Raw genomic sequence first — 17,833 nt, 5'->3', positions numbered from 1 at the left:
CTTAATTTTGGGCGTCAGGTATTTTGTCCCAGCAATGAGAGAAAAGTAACCAAGACAATGGTTTTACAGTTCTCTTGAACCACAGAGCTTTGCATATTAGAGCTACACACAAACTTCTCATTTAGATTTGATTCAGTCCTCACTAAGAAGTTTTACAGTTTACATAGTCACCACTGTTGCATGCCCCTCCCCCAACCTTAACACAGAACCACATCCAGTCTGTTTGTCTCCCTTGTATACTATGTAGGTAGAACAGGGACCATCTTTCCATATGAGAAATTTAGATGAGACTGGGAGTTAGTGGGATAGATAACGCCATACTTTCTGTTTGGTGTTTGGATCCTGTTCCCATCCGTATTTCTCCTGTGCTACCTGACTGCTACTGGACCTTAGGAAAGAAAATCTGTTTTCCTGCTCTAAATCCCTAGATGCCATTTCTAACCATAATACTTTAAAAGGCTCTGTAGAAAAACTGGTAATTTCTTTTGGTGCTAATTTCAGTTTCATAGTAGTATTTTATATAACAACTTTATTGGAACATCTCTTTGGTTCATTTAAAGTAATCTGTGCTCATATATTTAATCTTTTGTAGTATCCATTAGGGGAGATCTAAAGGATTGAGTCTTTGGATAACAGAACAGCAAATAAAAAATACCAAATAGACCTTTTTATAAAGACTAGATTTAGGTTCTACTGAGTTCGACAAACTTTAAATAATACAAAATTTTAACAGTTGAGGATACTTATGCTTAACCCAGCACATTTTATAGACATAATTTAATTTGGGCAGGGAGATAATGAGAAAATGGTTAGTCTTCCACTGCATTTTGGGGCAGTTATTTTAATTTAGTAATAAAAATGCTACTCCCACAAGTGTTACAGCCTACACGATAAACAAAAGTAGGGATTCACATTAGGTCTCTACACCCTTTATTCTTTCCTGCTAGATCAAGTGATACAGTGTCTCCCTGTCTTAGTTTCCTGTCCTTGGGACTTGATACCTGGGGGTACCCAACTAATTTGTACCAGGGGTATTAATTTAAAGTGTGGGTGCCAGGTATCAAGAGGTTATTTTGGTTTAAGAGGTTTATTGTGGTTCACATTTTAGAAGTTTCAGTCTTTGGGTGATCAGCCAAGTGGTGCAAGGCCCCAGGCAGAGGAAAATAGCCTACTTCAGGGTATTGAGGAAGCAGAGAGAGTCAAGGAAGAATCTTGGAAGGGAGATGTGGTGGGCCCTTCCAGGCCACACCCACAAACCAGACCCCGCCTCCAAACAGCCAGTCAGCTATACTGCCCCATAATCTAAGCACCTTTGAAAAGCTCTGCCTTGTTCACATGAGGCTACTAAGGGACATGAGGAAAAAGTTTCCTCCTTTCCTTTGGATACATGTTAACACATCAGTTACTTAGAGGTCCAGGTTTGGTTAACTAGAATAGAATCAGAAACTAAGAAATAAGAGTGAAATATTAGAATGGCCTAAAAGTTTGTTGATTAACGTGTACTTAGTCCTAGGAGAGCTCTACCTTTATCTTCTTCTACTTAGTCTTGTTTCTCAGTGCCCTCCCCTTTAATTAAAAAATATCATACTTTATGAAATTGAAATAGATTAAATGTAAAATTCAATTTGTGTTTTAAATTTTTTTGAAGACAAACCAAGCAAATGACAGAGGGGTCCTAATTTGAGATGTCTAAAAGCTAATGTGTAGTAGTACTCTTCCCTTTCCCTTTCTACACTCTTAAGACCCCAGTTGTTATCTGAAATTGCACATAGTACTGAACTCTGTACTTAAAATGCCTTTCCCATATTAACTAACACTTACCATATACACTGTGGCAATAACTTGTGCAGTTTGAGGCACTGCAGTAAAGCTAGCATGAATATCATTTTCCTTCACAGATGAAAGATTTGTGCTTCCTGTAGATCAACTTCAGCATATAATTTTTTTTCTTTCCTTATTAAGCTAATAAATTTTACTTTTTACTTAAAGGAAGTACATAGTTTCTCCTTGGCATATCCAAACTACCAGTATTACTAAGTGAAATATTTTTCAGTCATTATTAAGTATATAAGATTACTTGAACCAAGCATTGCATACCAAGACCCTTAATCTGCTAAGCAAGAGGGATACTAGATGACTAAGAGGCATATGACATGTTCAGTATCGATATGATAAACAGAGGGATGCTGCATGTATTGTACAGCATGGAGTAGGATATTGTGAGATTTTATCCTGCTAGTCATAATGACACACAATTTAAAACTTGGAAATTGTTTATTTTGGGACTTCTCCATTTAATATTTTTATTTAGATTGCCAGTGGACTAGGTAACAATACCACAGAAAGCACAATTGCAGATAAGGGGGGATGACTGTGCAATTTTCAATGAATTGGCAATAGTCTGCAAATATGGACATGAAAGAGGTGAATGTGATGATGCACACCTATAATTGCAGCAGTATAAAAGGCCAAGTCAGGAGAATTGTAAGTTTGAGCCTCAGCCTGGAAAATTTAAGAATTTAGCAAGACCCTGTCTCAAATTAAAAATAAAAAGATATAGCTCAGTGTGGTGTCCTTGGGTTCAATCCTCAGTACTGGGGAAAAAGGGCATGAGAGAAATAGTACTAAAAATAGGAAGGAGAATTATAAAACAAAGCGCTTTGTTAGCTAATGTAGGGGCAAATAACCTTGCATTTTCCATGTATATCACATTTCAACAGAACTTTTAAATCTTAGGAATGTTTGGGTACTCTCAACATTTTGTATTAAGCAACAGAAGAAAATAATCATGTATACGGCATATATTCATCATGCCACATAATGAAGTATTACTGTATTCAAGCATAATTTTGAAAATTCCAAGTTTTTTTCTTCTATCCCTTCCTTTTTCCCTCCCTCTCTGGCACCACACTGAATCCAACCCAGGAGCTTGCAGTTGAGCTACACCCCTAGGCCCTTGAGGTTTTTTCTTTTTCAGTATACTGGTTGAGAAGCCCTCTTCTGAAAACCCAAAACTTAAAATGCTCCAGAATCTGAAATTGAGCACTAATCATACAAAATTGTTTTAGTCCTGGTAGTAGTTAAAATCTGGGAATCTCAGGTTGAGAAGCTCAACTGCAAAGTCTGCAAATATTCCAAAATCCAAAATCTGAATCTTTCCAGTCCCAGTCACTTCAGATACAATATACTCAACCTGTAATTAAGTGAGATTTTCTAGCAGCCTTTAGAGATTTCCTTTTCTGAGGTCCATATGAAATTCCTTTCCTTGTTAACATTAATACAAATAAACAAAGTACATCATTAACCTTAAACTAAAACTTATCGCATGGCCCATTTATTTTCATTTTTAATGATCTTTTCTTAGTTCTTTTAGCTAGCCTATGGCTGTGTGTTGTAATATTAGGCTCACAATCCAAATCTTAGTCTAGTTCTTTCTAGTGTTGGCGATTTTTGATAAATTAATAGAAGTAACTGTCATGCATAGAGATTTGCCATCCCAACTCACATGTGTATGTAAGAAGAGTGAGCTGGGAGGGGAAGGAGAGAGTGGTAGTGACAGAAACACAGGGAGAGGTAGTGAGATGGAGAGGAGAAAGAAACAATGCAGTATTACATTCATATGTTACAGTTATTTTAGTGGCAGTATACATTTAATAATTGTACACTGTTTCAGAATCTCTTCTGAAATAGCTTTTATTTAATAACATGTATTAATATTTAAAGTTTGTTTTCTTTTTCCAATTACACTAAGTATGAATATATCAAGTGTATATCTATCTTGAAATTCCTTGTGCCTTTATGGTTATTTTAAAATAAAATGTATATATGAATGATAGCCTTAAAGTGTTTTGAGTTGTGTGGTCCAATACAGAAAGTATTAGCCACATGAAGCTATTTAAATTCAGACTTAAATTAAAATAAAATAGGGGTCTGGGGATTTAGCTCAGCAGCAAAAGCGCCTGCCTGGCAAGCACAAGGTCGTGAGTTCGATTCCCGGTACCAGAGAAAAACAAAACAAAAAAAAAATTAAAATAAAATAGCTGGTTATTCAGTGGCACTAGCCATATATGTATCTACTGCTTAGCAGCTACATGTGGTTAACAGTTCCATGGGAGACAGTCAGATGTAGAACATTTCCATCACTTCAGTGAGCTCCACTGGATAGTACCAGTTTAGAGATTGTCAAGTGAATGATGGGTTCAGTTAAAATAGAATCTGTTTTATTCTTTTCCAGAGAAAGTAGTTATTTCAAACATACATGTATTTTTATTTATGTAATACCTTATAAATCAGCCTACTCTTAAACTTTAATAGATAGGGTTACCTTTTAATTAGTATATTGGATTTTATGAAATAAATGGCTATTTCTAGAACTCTAGAAAATAATGTGTTCTCAATTCTTTAAGCATTTCCTTTACGGTATTGCTTACACTACAATGTGGCAAATTCTTTATCATGTTTTAAAATTTGGAGATCAAGTCCATGGCAATTATCACAAATATCAAGGTAATTATGGAGTAAGCATAGAAAGATGATGAAGGCAGTCTGCAGCAAAAAGTCTCAAAGAGGATTTCTTGCCTTATTAATTATATAAAAAAATGGAATATAAAGTTACTCACTCCAGACAACTTATCATTTCTAATGCTGCTTCTTTGAGTAATATAATGACTTTTATTATATGTTTATTTTTATGAAGTGAAAGTTTTTATTAAATTAAAAACCTTTTATGATAGAACTTTTCTCATTTCCTTCCTAAAAATATGATTGAGTTTGCCTATTTTAATATGTCCCTCAATTTAAAAGCTCCTAAACACTATTTTGAAGAAAATAATACATTCTTGAGTGTTACACATAACGGTCCTCAACTGTTCTAAAGTCTTTTCTTTGTATTTATGTATATATTATTAAGATGGAGGCTCAATATTTCCTAATTAATAGTTCAATTCAAATCTGAATCAAAACATCTTTTAAAAATAATTTTAGGAAACCTCCAACATTGAACTCTTCTTTCGCTTTGTTTCAGTGGAGCCTCAGCATAGGGGAACATTTTACCTAGATGTACAAAGGAATTCATTTTAAGCTTGGGGGTAATTGTACATTCTGTTTTTATATGTATTTATAAGTGATATGATGTGATATTTCATTATAGAGGGGAAAAAAGGTTTACAAGTAAGTTTCAAAAAATTTGTGTTGTACGAAGGAAAAAAGCCAGTACAGTTTCTAATTGCCTTTTAGAGACTCTGAGTTCCCTCATTACCTGTGATTTAAGCTAAAAATGAGGTAATTATAGATAACATCAGTGTTTATCTGGTTGATCTTGGCACCTGCAGTCCTAATGTTGTAGCTTACCCATATCTGGTGCCACACTTTACACTCTGGTGCTGACATACCTAATTTACACTTCTCATATTTCTATTGATTTTAAAGTTAGATGTTCCTGTTCTGTTTGAATATTTTCAAAATCATACCTTTAAAATCATATTACATAGAATATTGGAATTATAGTACAGTCCTCTTACTGACAGAAATCTTTCACTACTATATTTCTGTATAGATTAGAAACAGATTTAAAAGTTTTAATTTTCCATTTGCATTTGATAACACAAATGTAATCATAATTATACAGCAGTTTTTCAAATATGAGGATGAACTTTAAGATTATAAAATTATATGAAGACTTTCTTATTAAGTTCAGCTTTTTTACATTGTGTTTCCTTAGCTTCACATATTCTACCCATCTTATCTGAACTTATCTTCCCTAAAGGGAATCTTTATCCTTCTGATCACAATAAGATGAACAGTTGGCTGGCAGACCTTGTAAACTACATGGCTTTCTCTGCGAGCTCCCTCTGCTGCACTGCCCTCTCACGCTACCTCCCAGAATCCAGAAACATGTCTCCTCCCTTTCTTTTCTCACTTTTGATGACTTTAACTTTCTCATGGTGATAATTCCTTCTCTTATCTACTCAGAAATTTTAATACTGATAGACACCAAATAATCTCTCCTTGACCAGGTATTGGAGATCTTCAGTACTAGACTATATTATACATAATCTCTGAACTGTTTTCCATTATTAGAGTTGTTTGGGCTTCTTAGATTACTACCATAGAGATATTGTCCCCTATCCAAACAATTCCTGAAAATGGGGTAGAAACAATCATATAAAATATACTGGGTAGCATAGTTTTGGTGGAACACAGCTATATTCCCACTATTATGGAAGGCTGAAGCAAAAGGATTTCAAGTTCAAATCCTACCGGGACAACCTAGTAAGAACCTGCCTCAAAAAAACAGGTAAAGAAATAAAAATGAAAAGCGCTGGGGATGTAGCTCTTTGCAAAGGCCTGCATTCAATCCCTAGTACCACTCCTGTATACACACATACATATACACACAGAATATACAATGATTGAAAATTTTTCTAGTCCTAAATTAGTACAGAATATATTTATGCATAGCTTAGGTTGCAACACAATTACATTTAGAAGTATGGAGGGGAAGGAGATGAAAATAGAATTAAAATATGTCATATATGTATACCAAATACCCATGATGAATGTAATTATTATGTACTGCAAACATGTACTAATAAATTTAGATGTATTAACTTGTTTTTAATCAATTTTGTGTATATTATTGGAAAATAATACATTAAAATATATAATTAGAAAAAGATGCCTTTATAATCATCAGCTGTATTTAATTACTACATGTTCAAATTGACTTCCATGTCAAACAAACAAAACATCGCAGGAGGCTAAACCTTCTAAGCAGATCTTACTAGAGAGAAGGTATCAATTGCTGCTACAAAAGTTGATTTTGGTTTTTGAGGTATGATTGCTACACTTACGACCATTTTTAATGTCACAATATCTTCTTCTAATGAGCACAAGATAGTAGGCTCAAAATTCTGCTCAACATAGTACATGCAAGACAATCAGTATTAACCTGTTCACATTGGCATAAGAAATAAAATTTACCTATCTCTGAACCTTTCTGTTTAGGTGTCAGTTGTTTTCAGGGACCCAGTGCCTGCAAGGTAGAGCAGTTACCACGAGATGGCACTAGTGCTTTCAAATTGGAGTCTTAAAAGGCCAAACTCTGATCAGTTCCAAGGCTTTTACACTAAATGTACTAGGTTGTTCTTAACTCCTTGCAGAGCAGTTGTTAACATATTTTCCAACCGTTGGAAGCTTATCTGGGTATCTTAGACTTGATAGTCACAAACCAGCAATCTCAGGAAGAAAGCCAAGACATATTTCTATCCTCCCTTATTACATTAGGTTACTTTTGCTTTGATGCTACTTGCCTTCCGTATTATTCCAGAATTATTCCACTTGTCCCAATTCTCATTTCTTTTTTTCTCCTGAAAATAATTTACTCTTTCTGGACCTTAGTTTCTTCATTTATAACTAAGAGTTAAAAATACCCTTAAGAGAATTGTTGTAGAGGTTAGAAGTGATTTACCTACAGTGTCATAAGTGGACTTTTTAACACTTACTGTCATCATCATCAGATTTTTGCCATTCAGGCTATATATATTCCATCACTGATGTCAGTATTTCCTCTTTTTTTCCCATGTCATCTTCCATGTGCTATTCATATTTATGATTTAAAAAAACTTTGATTTTAGTCCAGTTCACTGGAAGCACTAAATTGTTCAGTATTTTCCCTCCGGAGTTTCTTTACCCTCTCAGAGCTCTTTTTTTTTTTTTTTAAGGTAGTCTTGCTTAGTTGTTTAGGCTAACCTTGAACTTCCTACAGGCTTCCTCCCTTGGCCTCCTAAGTGTTGGGATTACAGGCATGGTCACTACACACATCCAGGCATCAGAGCTCAGTTCTTAGAGTACAATATCTGCATCTATGATGATAGTTATTTTATATCTTGACAGTTAATTTTTTAAGTTTAAAACCTTCCACTGTATTACCATATTACTTTACAATAATTGTACTATTATTCACTTATATATCTATCTGCTATCCTAACTTTACAATTTAAAAAATGTCTCTGTTATTACACCCAACAGAATACATATTTTCCAGAGCAGTGCATAGAAATTTCTCCAAAAGAGACTACATACTAGCTAATAAAGCATGCGTAAGTAAATGCAAAAAAATCAAAATTATCCCATGCATACTATCAAACCATTGAAAAATAAAACTGGAACTCAGTGGCAGAAGAAACCACAGAAGTTATGGGAAGAAACACATGGAAATTAAACAGTAATCTACTGAGTAATCAGAAGAACTTAAGGAACAAATTAGAACATTCCTGGAAGGAAAGGATAATGCCAGTACAACATACCAGAACCTATGGGACCCAGTGAAAGCATCCTAAGGGGGAATTTTCTAGCTCTGTGTGCCCACATCAGAAAAACTGAGTGAACCCAAATAAATAACCTGGTGATACACTTCAACATCTTAGAAAAAGAACAATCCAAAGCCAAAGCAAGTACAAGAAGGAAACTATAAAGATCTGCAGAAATTAATGAAATTGAGAATTGTTACTGCTTATATCTAGATGTTCCTTTGGAGGGGCTTTTGAGAGGTGGTTTGATCAATGTGTGTGATCCTGAGATAAACATTACTAAATTAGTCCCCCGATTGGTTTGGCGTAGTTCTAGGTGTAGATAATGAGAAGGCCCTTCCTGGATGTGGATGGCACCACCTGAAAGAGGGGTAACCAGGAAGGGATAAAAGGCAAAAGCAAGGGTGTTGCTGCTGCTACTGCTGCTTTGCTACCTCACTGCTTTGCTGCCTGCCGTGAACTCCTTCCTCTCTATGACGCCCCTCTGCCACACCACTCTGCTGTGGAGCCAGCCATCTATGAACTGAAACCTTTCTAAACTGTAACCTACAGTAAACCTTTCCTCCTTTAACTTTAGGTGTCAAATATTTTGTTTCAGCAATGAGAAAAGTAAGACAAGATTGAAAAAAAAGAATAAAAAAATCAGTGCATCTAGAAACCAGTTCATCCAAAGAAAGATAGACAGACTGACAGAAAGAAAGAATACCTTTAACCCAAAATACTTCTTTAAAAAAGGAAATACTTAGATCATTGCAATTAGAAATTTAAATTGTAAACTTGCCCAAATCCAAAAGATTATCAACAAATATATTGAAACCCTAAATTCAGTAAATTGGAGGCAGAAAAAAATGAATGGATAGAATCCTTAGTAAATATGGATTACCAAAACTAAACTGAAAATATATAAAAATTCAGAATATTCCAGTAGCAACTAATGAAATTGAAGCAGTATTTTAAAAATCCTATGAATGAAATAAAGCCTATAGGATGCAATGTATTTACCCTGAATTCTGTAGGACCTTCACAGAATATCTAACACCAATACTTCTCAAATTGTTTAATGAAATTGTAAGGGAAAGTGTACTCCGAAAGTCAATTCTAGAGGCTAGCATTACCCTGATTCCAAAATCAGACAGAGAGGACCCAATTGAAAGAGAACTACAGGCCACTCTTTTTAATAAACATACTTGTAAAAATTCTGAACAAGATACTGGCAAACAGAATGGAGCAAATCATCATAAAGATCATACATCATGACCAGGTAGGCTTCATCCCAAGAGTGGAAGGATGGTTTAAGGTACACAGTTCAATAAATGTAATGTATCACATAAATAGAAGCAAGGACAAGAAAATCATATAATCATTTGATGAAAAAAAAAAAAATAAAATAAAATCCAACATCCACTCCTGGTAAAAATCCTGAAAAAAAATAAGTACAGAAGGACTGTATCTCAGTCTGATAAAAGCATATATGACAAACCTCTGCCAACATTACATTTTTTTCCAATATCATATTAAGGAAAAGCTGATGGCTTTCCTTTAATAAATCAGGAATCAGACAAGGATATCCACTATCAACATTTCTGTTCAATATAGCACTGGAAACATTAGCCAGAGCAATTAGACAGGGAAAATAAAAAAGGGGATATGTATAGGAAAATAAGTGAAATTATCATCGTGTGCAGATGATATGGACCTCTACAAAGAAGACTTTAAAAATTCCACCAAAAGACTCGTAGACTTAATAATCAAATTTAATATCTAGCAGGATACAGAATCAAATACAAAATCAATAGTATCCCTTTACAGCTCCAAAGAATTCACTGAAAAAGAAATTACAAAAACAATACATTCACAGTACCTTCAAGAAAAATAATTAGGAATGTAACCAAGAAAGTGAAAGACCTCTGCAATGAAAACTATAGTAGGAAATTGAAGGAGACATCAGAGAATGGAAAAATGTTCACAAATTTGTATAGGCCCAACTAGTGTTAAATTGGCCAACTTCCAAAACTGATGTGCGGATTGAATACAGTCCCAGTCAAAATACAAACAGCATTCCTCAGATAACTGGAATCTAAAATTTCTATGGAATCATAAGACACCCAGAACAGCAAAAGCATTCCTGGTCAACAAGAACAAAGCAGAGGGCATCAGAATGCCAGATTTCAAATCTTATAGCAAAGCTATAGTGATAAAAGCAGCATGGTCCTGGCACAGTAACAGAAAGGTGAGTCAGCTGAACACAAGAGATAATGCTGAAACAACATAGGCATATCTGGCCATCTGATCTTTGACACAGGATCCAAATGCTCGAGGAAAGATAGCCTCTTTAACAAATGGTGTGGAGAATGCTAGCTATTAACATGTAGAACATTGAATCCAGACATATTTTTCACTGTGTCCTGAACTAATCAAAATGGATCAAAATTTAAATATTAAAACAGAAACAATCTACTGGAAGGTAAAATAAAATTTTTGAAGTCATAGGTAGAGGCAAGAACTGTCTGAATAGAACCCCAGTTGCACAAGAAATAGCGTGAAGAATCAACAAATGCAATGATATCAAACTGAAAAGTTTCTGTACAGCAAAGGAAACAACCAATAGAGTGAAGAGACAACCTATGGTATTTTGCCAGCTACTCTTCTGACATAGGACTAATATCTAGAATATATAAAGAACTCAAAATATTAGACCCCTCCCAAAAAGAACCAATCAAAAGGTGGGCAAGTGAAATGAATAGACTCTTCTCAGAAAGACAGATGGTTAATAAATACATGAAAAAATGTTCAATATCTTTGGTTATTAAAACAACACAAAACAATAGATTTTATCTTGTTCTATAAAAAATGGCTGTCTTAATAAATGTTGGCAAGGCTGCATAGAATAAGAAATGATTCTATATTGGTGGGAATGTAAACTAGTATAGTCATAATGGAAATCAGTATGGAGTTTCCTCAAAAAATAAAACCTAGAAATTCTGTTCAACCCAGCAATTCCTCTTCTAGGTATCTTCCTGAAAGAGATAAGGACATCATATTACAGTGATCCATGCCTACCTGTGTTTATAGCAGTGCAACTCATAATAGCCAAATCTTGGAAGCAGCTCCTGTGTCCATCAATTGATGAATGCGTGAAGAAAATGTGGTATTTACACCCAGTAGAGTACTGTGGTGCCGTAAAGATGGATAAACTTGAGGCATTGGTAGGAAAATGGATACACCTTGAGACAAAAATGTTAAGTGAAATAAATCAGACACACAAACTTTTACACATGGTTTCTCTTACATGAGAAATCAATAAATATAAATAAAGAGCAAAATAAATGATAGATAATAGGAAATAGGGTGGTAGATCTTTTGCAAAAAGGAGGGGCACCAATAGAGAAAGGGAAAGGAGAGGGAGGGGAGGAGAGGGGGTGAAAAGAGAATTAAGATGTGTTATGTTCATTCACTCTTCATGATGAATGTAATGATCATGTACTGTAGACATGTACTAATAAAAAATTTTGAAAACTCTTTACAGTGCTATCCACATAGTAGGCACTTAATATTTGTTTTATTTACTCTGTCACAATTTAATGATGAAACACAATTCCATAGAAGAGAAAGACAATTAGTGGATTATCTTTGGCCTTTGTGTGCCTCTGTTAGAGCTTTCATCAGTTTGAGATGTTATGCCTTAATTAGAACTGTAAGTACCCATGAATAAATTTAAATGATGATAAATTTCATAGATAATGTTTCTAATTCATATGCCTCAGTCTCCTTTTCTCTGTACCAACACTGTAATCAAGGTACAGGGTCTTATTTAAGCTAACAAATAATTATCCTTCATTACATAAGTAGTATGTAACTTGACCTTAAAAGCGTGCTTCCCTTGACAAGATGGCAGTGAATCTAGCCACCAGCTGTGCTTGTACTTTCACAATTCCTTGATACCTGTGAGTAGGAGCTGATTCTGCAAGAGACGAGAAAAGCCATTGCTTTATACTTCTTTATCTCAACTGGAATCTTTGGTATTTTCAGATCATGCAAGTGCCTGGTTTCTTATAAATGATTGTCTGTTTTAGGTTTAAAATACATTTGAAGTTTTTGTTTATAGACTTCAAGCCATTTAAACATACAGTTTCTGAGATGTACTTATCCAATGCACTTAGCTACTTGTTGCTTATCTGTTATGGCTTTAAACAGATAAAAATAAAACCTTGACAAATGAAAGGTGGATATATGTATGAAGTCGTTTGGAAGTAGAAAAATATAGTATTAGATACTACAAATGGGTTTAAATTGTAAACCAAAGAAGATTTAAGTGAATTTTTCTTGGTTCTTGAATGGTCAAGAAGTAAGCAAGAAAACAACGGAAAGAGTAAATGAGAAAATAATGTTAGATTTAAAGTAGTCACAAATCACAACCCTTCACTGTGTTGAAAAAATCCAGCTAATTGGATTTTAAAAATACATGCCTAACAAAAGTGTGATGTCTGTCATATATGAAAAACTCCTCTCTCAAATCAGTAATAAGGTATCTAAAATAAATTGTTTTATAATTATTAATAATTAATTTTTTTAAAATGTTGTGTGTTGTGTAGTCTTCATTTGTTCATTTAATCCTTATAATAATTCTTTAAGATAGAAGCTGCTGTCATTCCATTTCACAGATAAGGGACCTAGGGCACTTGTTCATGCTGATACAGGCAGTAAGTAGCTAGTAAACTGTGTCCTGTTTCGAGCTCTATGGCTGGCCTTTTGATCTCAAGATTGTGGCTTTCAGTTCCATGCCCTTAACTGCTGTCTTACACTGCGTAAAGTCAGTGAAGAACAGGAAAGGGAGAATTATCAGTGTTACTAACAGCACAAATGCAAATTAATTTTTTTTTTTATACTAATAGAGTGATGAGAATAAAACATATTTTGGAGTAGTGGTGGAAATACATAGCCACAACTCCTTATGAGCAGAAAGATTCCTATGCCTGGGGACCAGTGCTGCAGGCTGGAAGTAGGCAATTTGCCATTGTCTTTTGTCGTTCTTCTGGAACTCTGAGGAAAAGATCAGTGTTACCTTGTGGTGATGCGTTTGAACTTTAGACTTATAGTTGGTTATATTCATGGCTGTAAGCTTACGTACAAAATTGTCCTTTCTCCAAATGAGAGGGATCTGGCCAGTGACAGCTACATGTGTATAGAAAGATGACAAAGATGACTGAGGGTTTTAGTGTTTTTCTTTTTTAGGAAGGTTCTCAAGAAATTGTATATGAGTTTTCAGCTTTGATAATATATGTTAAATTGTAAGTTAATTTCATTGTGGCATCACGGAATTTGAGAGTAATTTCATGAAGCTGATCTCAGTAGCCTCAACTGTTGACAAGTGATTTTTAATGTTTAGTTTGGTATAAGATACTGGGAATGTAGATCTAATTCCTTTATTCAAACTCAGTAAATGGTTTAGGACAATTAATTTCCAATTGTTTCCCAGTAGAGCAGATTTACTTGTATATTAATGAGGCACAGGTGTTAGGCCCCTAGTGTCTGCATGCCTGGGAGGCATATTTCAGTTGTTTATCCACTCAGCCATAGGTACTGCAAGGTATACAGGCTTGCATTTAACAGTTTTTACAATGAAGCCTTTTGATTTTTTTGATGTTTTCTTCATATTTGCCCACACCTGTTAAAATTTTTTCACTGATCATATATAAAGAATTGCAGTAAATAACACCAAACTTAAAAGTAGTCTTCTGTTGCACTGTACTTAAATACCCAGCCTAACATTAGAAAGAAATGGTTTTGTTCAAACACATTTCTAATGAGAAGCAGCTATAATCAACAGCATACTTTTTTATTTTATATTTTTGGAGCAGGTTTATCTTTGTAAATGTCCATATCAGTCATATATTTTTTGTATTTCTTTTTGTTTGTTTATTCACTAAACTGCAATACCAACATTTTAGAGGAAATGGAATAGCCTCCATAGACATTATGAATTTCAGTAGCTGGCTTAATTATAGCTATCTACTACATATTCATTAAATCTACAGAAGAACAGTGTCCAAAAAGACAGCCATGCATTTAGAAACAGAACAACTAAGTATATACATTTTAAAAGTTGCATTTCTTAGATTTATTTAAAATTAATTTTCTATGATACTGTTCTCTAAGCAGAAGAATTTTTCAAAAGGATTTCCATGCTTTGATTTCTTTCAAATAGGAAAGAATGGGAAGAACTATTTGTAAACAACAATTACTTGGCAACAATAAGGCAGAAGGGGATTAATGGGCAGCTGAGAAGCAGCAGGTTCCGCAGCATTTGCTGGAAGGTAAGAAAAAAATATTTATTTACAGTTTGTGGTTGCAATATATCACCACATTACCTGATGCCCTAGAAGATTACCCATACAGGGTGGGGGTGAGAGTGTGGATAATAGAATTTTCCAAGAGACTTTGTTCCCAATATTTTGCCGATCACGTTTAATCTTTCATGGGACATTTATTAATAAGGTTGAACTAACTTAGTCCTGAATAGTGATGGTAAAAGGAATTATTTGAAATAACTGTCTTGTCTTTTCTTTTGATGTCACAAATTTCAGAGCAATACCATTATATTAACTAAAAGCCTTTAAAGAAATTCTTGAAGCTGGGCAGGAGTTGGGGTGGTGGATAACTTTCAGGTTCCTATTATGGCAAATGTTTTCATTTAGTCATCCTCCCTTTTTTCTTCTTAAAAAGAAATGGAGAAGATTTTTATATTTTGTTTGCTAGAAACAAAGGACAATAAGAAGGAGAAATGGAAGGAAATTGGGTCAGTTTCCTTCTGAGGGAAAGGGTCATTGCTTGCCAAAACTAGCAGTAATAGTCTGCAGTTATCTTTTTAATTGCTTTGAAAAATTGTCCCTTTTTGGTCTCCAAAAATGAATTAATTTAGATTTAGGCTCATTTTTAAAATGACTTTTATCAAAAGTTTTAAGGGTTATCTGCATAAACTGAGCATGTGGTGTCTGTGCAAGTCAAGACAGCAAGAAGTGCACGATATATTAGACAGTTACAGATTTAATAATTTAGAATTGATAATTAAAGTACATTTTTCTTTTGTTAGATGCAGGCAGTAAAGTTAGGAGACCTGCTGCTAGAGTATTTGTATACAAATATTTGTGCTGCACCCTTGTTTCCTGTTGTTTAACTTTTAGAATCCTTCATTTGCTAACAATAAACCTGAATCCAAATTTATTTTAATGTCTCATTAAGCTATAGTAAATCAAATTTGTCTTTTTAAGAAGTTATTTTCATAAACCAGTTGCTAGTTATAAATTACATTTCTGCTATAAAAAGAATGACTACTTCATAGACTGTGTCCTAAGTACTCAAACTGTTTTTCTTTATCCTTTAACTACTTAAGAAAAAACTTTAAATCTAGAAATTACTAATTATATATTATATTCTTAATAACTCTGTCACTCCCAGTAAAATCAGAATGCAAAATGGAAATTTTACTTAAACCTCAATGAATTTTTGCTCATTTTAAAACTAATCTGGAGCCTTCTGTGGTTTTTCTCTGTGGTGTAGCTTTTGAGACCTCGGCCTTGGCCTTTTGTTGCTTAGTGTTGAATTTTCTAATTATATATTTCTTAAATATTCTCAAATACAAATTACTGAGAATTGAAATTGAAATTGAAATGATGATATTCATATGAAATTTTATGAATGATATATCTCTCAATTTTTTTGGTGATTCTGTTGGCCTACTTTCACATTGTACTTATAATTTTTACAAAAATTTTCCCTCGTTTTTTTCCTTGACAGCTGTTTCTTTGTGTTCTTCCTCAAGATAAAAGTCAGTGGATAAGCAGAATTAAAGAATTAAGATTATGGTATAGCAACATTAAAGAAATAGTAAGTAAATAGTAAGTGTAATTAATGAACTGTTTTCTTCTGTATTCAGATAAGTACTCTCTGATCTGTAAGTGTATGTATTTTATTTCTTTACCAGCATATCACAAACCCCAGGAAGGTCGTGGGGCAGCAAGATTTGATGATCAACAATCCCCTTTCACAGGATGAAGGGGTAAAGTTTGTCTTTATTTTTATCTCAACCTCTTTTACGTATAACAGTATGCTTATGTAACTGGTTAAAAATCAGTAGTGAGAACAATGTATTTCATGTCAAATATTTTCTTTACTCCACATATATTACCTAAAACCTGGTAGAAATACTTCTGTTGTATGTTTATATACTGTGCAATAGGAAGTTTATAATTTACTTCTCTAGAATGGCACTAAAGAGAAATCCCAGTGGTCTGTCAGAACTAAGAGTAAAATAGAAGAGCATACTGCACTATCTTCGTCAGTTTACAGTGGGGACTAGGGTAGCTAAGAAAAGCCTCCATTTGAAAAGAGAAGAGAAAAGAGTTCTCCACTTAGAACTAACTCCCAGAAAGGAAGAAGTACCTATTTGTGTATGTGAAGAAGTTTTTGAAGAAGCCAGGAAAAACATCAGAGCTACCTCTACTCATGTTCCAGTGAAGACTGAGAATAATTATTACTTTAGAGATTTTTGTGTAATTTATGGACTAGGGAGAAAACTCAGCGGTAGAACCCCAGCCTAGTGTATGTGAGGCCCGTGGTTCAAACCCACTATAGAAAGAGGAAGGGAGGGAGGAAGGAAGAAGGGGGAAGAGAGGACAGGAGAGGGAAGGGAAATGGAGGGGGATATTAATTGAGAGAGTTTGTATAACTTTAATTGTTGCTACTGTAATTCCTACTTGGCTGAGAATAGAAAAATATTTTTCCTATTTAATAAATAATATTGGAATTTCTTTTTCCTGTTAGATATAATTAGTACAATATAGTCTTTGGTATAGCAATCTAAAATATTAAGTAATTTTTAAAACTTTACCTAAGTTCCCATTTCAAAACCTACATAAAAGCCTTTTATATTATAAATGTAGCATTATAGAAAACATTGTATATCTGTCTTAATGCATTAGAAATTCAGATGAGGTTCATCCTGCAACCTGTTGGCCCATAGGTCTGTTCTAGTCTACACACCTTTGTGTGTATAGGGATAGTAGCGTGTGAACAGCAGTAAAAAGGATCATTTACTTTATAGAGATAATAGAAATTTTAAAAATACATATACGAATATCAAGTTGGAAATATTGATGTTAAAATAAAGATTTGAGGTTAAAATAGATTTTAATAAGAATTATTCCAATCTCAGATTTCCTGAGAACCCTGAACTGAGTGTAGAGGAGCATAAATTAATCACTTAAATTGTTAAATTGAACTCATAAAAGTCAGGCAAAGATGTGAGATTATTTCATTTAGTTTGTTCTTATTTCAGAGTCTTTGGAACAAATTTTTCCAAGATAAAGAACTTCGATCAATGATTGAACAAGATGTCAAAAGAACGTATGTAGAACTTGTTACTACCAATAATTGTTGTTTTCTCTTTGTAATTCTAACAAAATGTAAAATCTGGGGACTGGGGATTTAGCTCAGCGGCAAAAGCGCCTGCCTGGCAAGCGCAAGGT

General features: G+C 34.1%; 1 protein-coding gene across 4 annotated transcripts in view; it reads left to right on the top strand.

The window, feature by feature from the left end:
• Tbc1d5 (TBC1 domain family, member 5) overlaps positions 1-17,833 on the top strand; it is a 554,846-nt gene that overhangs the window by 298,184 nt on the left and 238,829 nt on the right. For all 4 annotated transcript variants that reach the window (XM_005387456.2, XM_013515658.1, XM_013515660.1 and 1 more), the window contains 4 exons: positions 14,515-14,623; positions 16,104-16,193; positions 16,291-16,365; positions 17,644-17,711. In XM_005387456.2, the coding sequence (XP_005387513.1) occupies positions 14,515-14,623; positions 16,104-16,193; positions 16,291-16,365; positions 17,644-17,711 (342 nt within the window). The remainder of the gene's footprint in view (positions 1-14,514; positions 14,624-16,103; positions 16,194-16,290; positions 16,366-17,643; positions 17,712-17,833) is intronic.

The sequence above is a fragment of the Chinchilla lanigera genome, unplaced genomic scaffold (genome assembly GCF_000276665.1).
Source record: "Chinchilla lanigera isolate Chin_1 unplaced genomic scaffold, ChiLan1.0 scaffold00029, whole genome shotgun sequence".
NCBI lineage: Eukaryota > Metazoa > Chordata > Mammalia > Rodentia > Chinchillidae > Chinchilla > Chinchilla lanigera.
The sequence above is the reverse complement of the archived record's forward strand: the minus strand, read 5'-3'. Positions and strand labels throughout refer to the sequence as shown.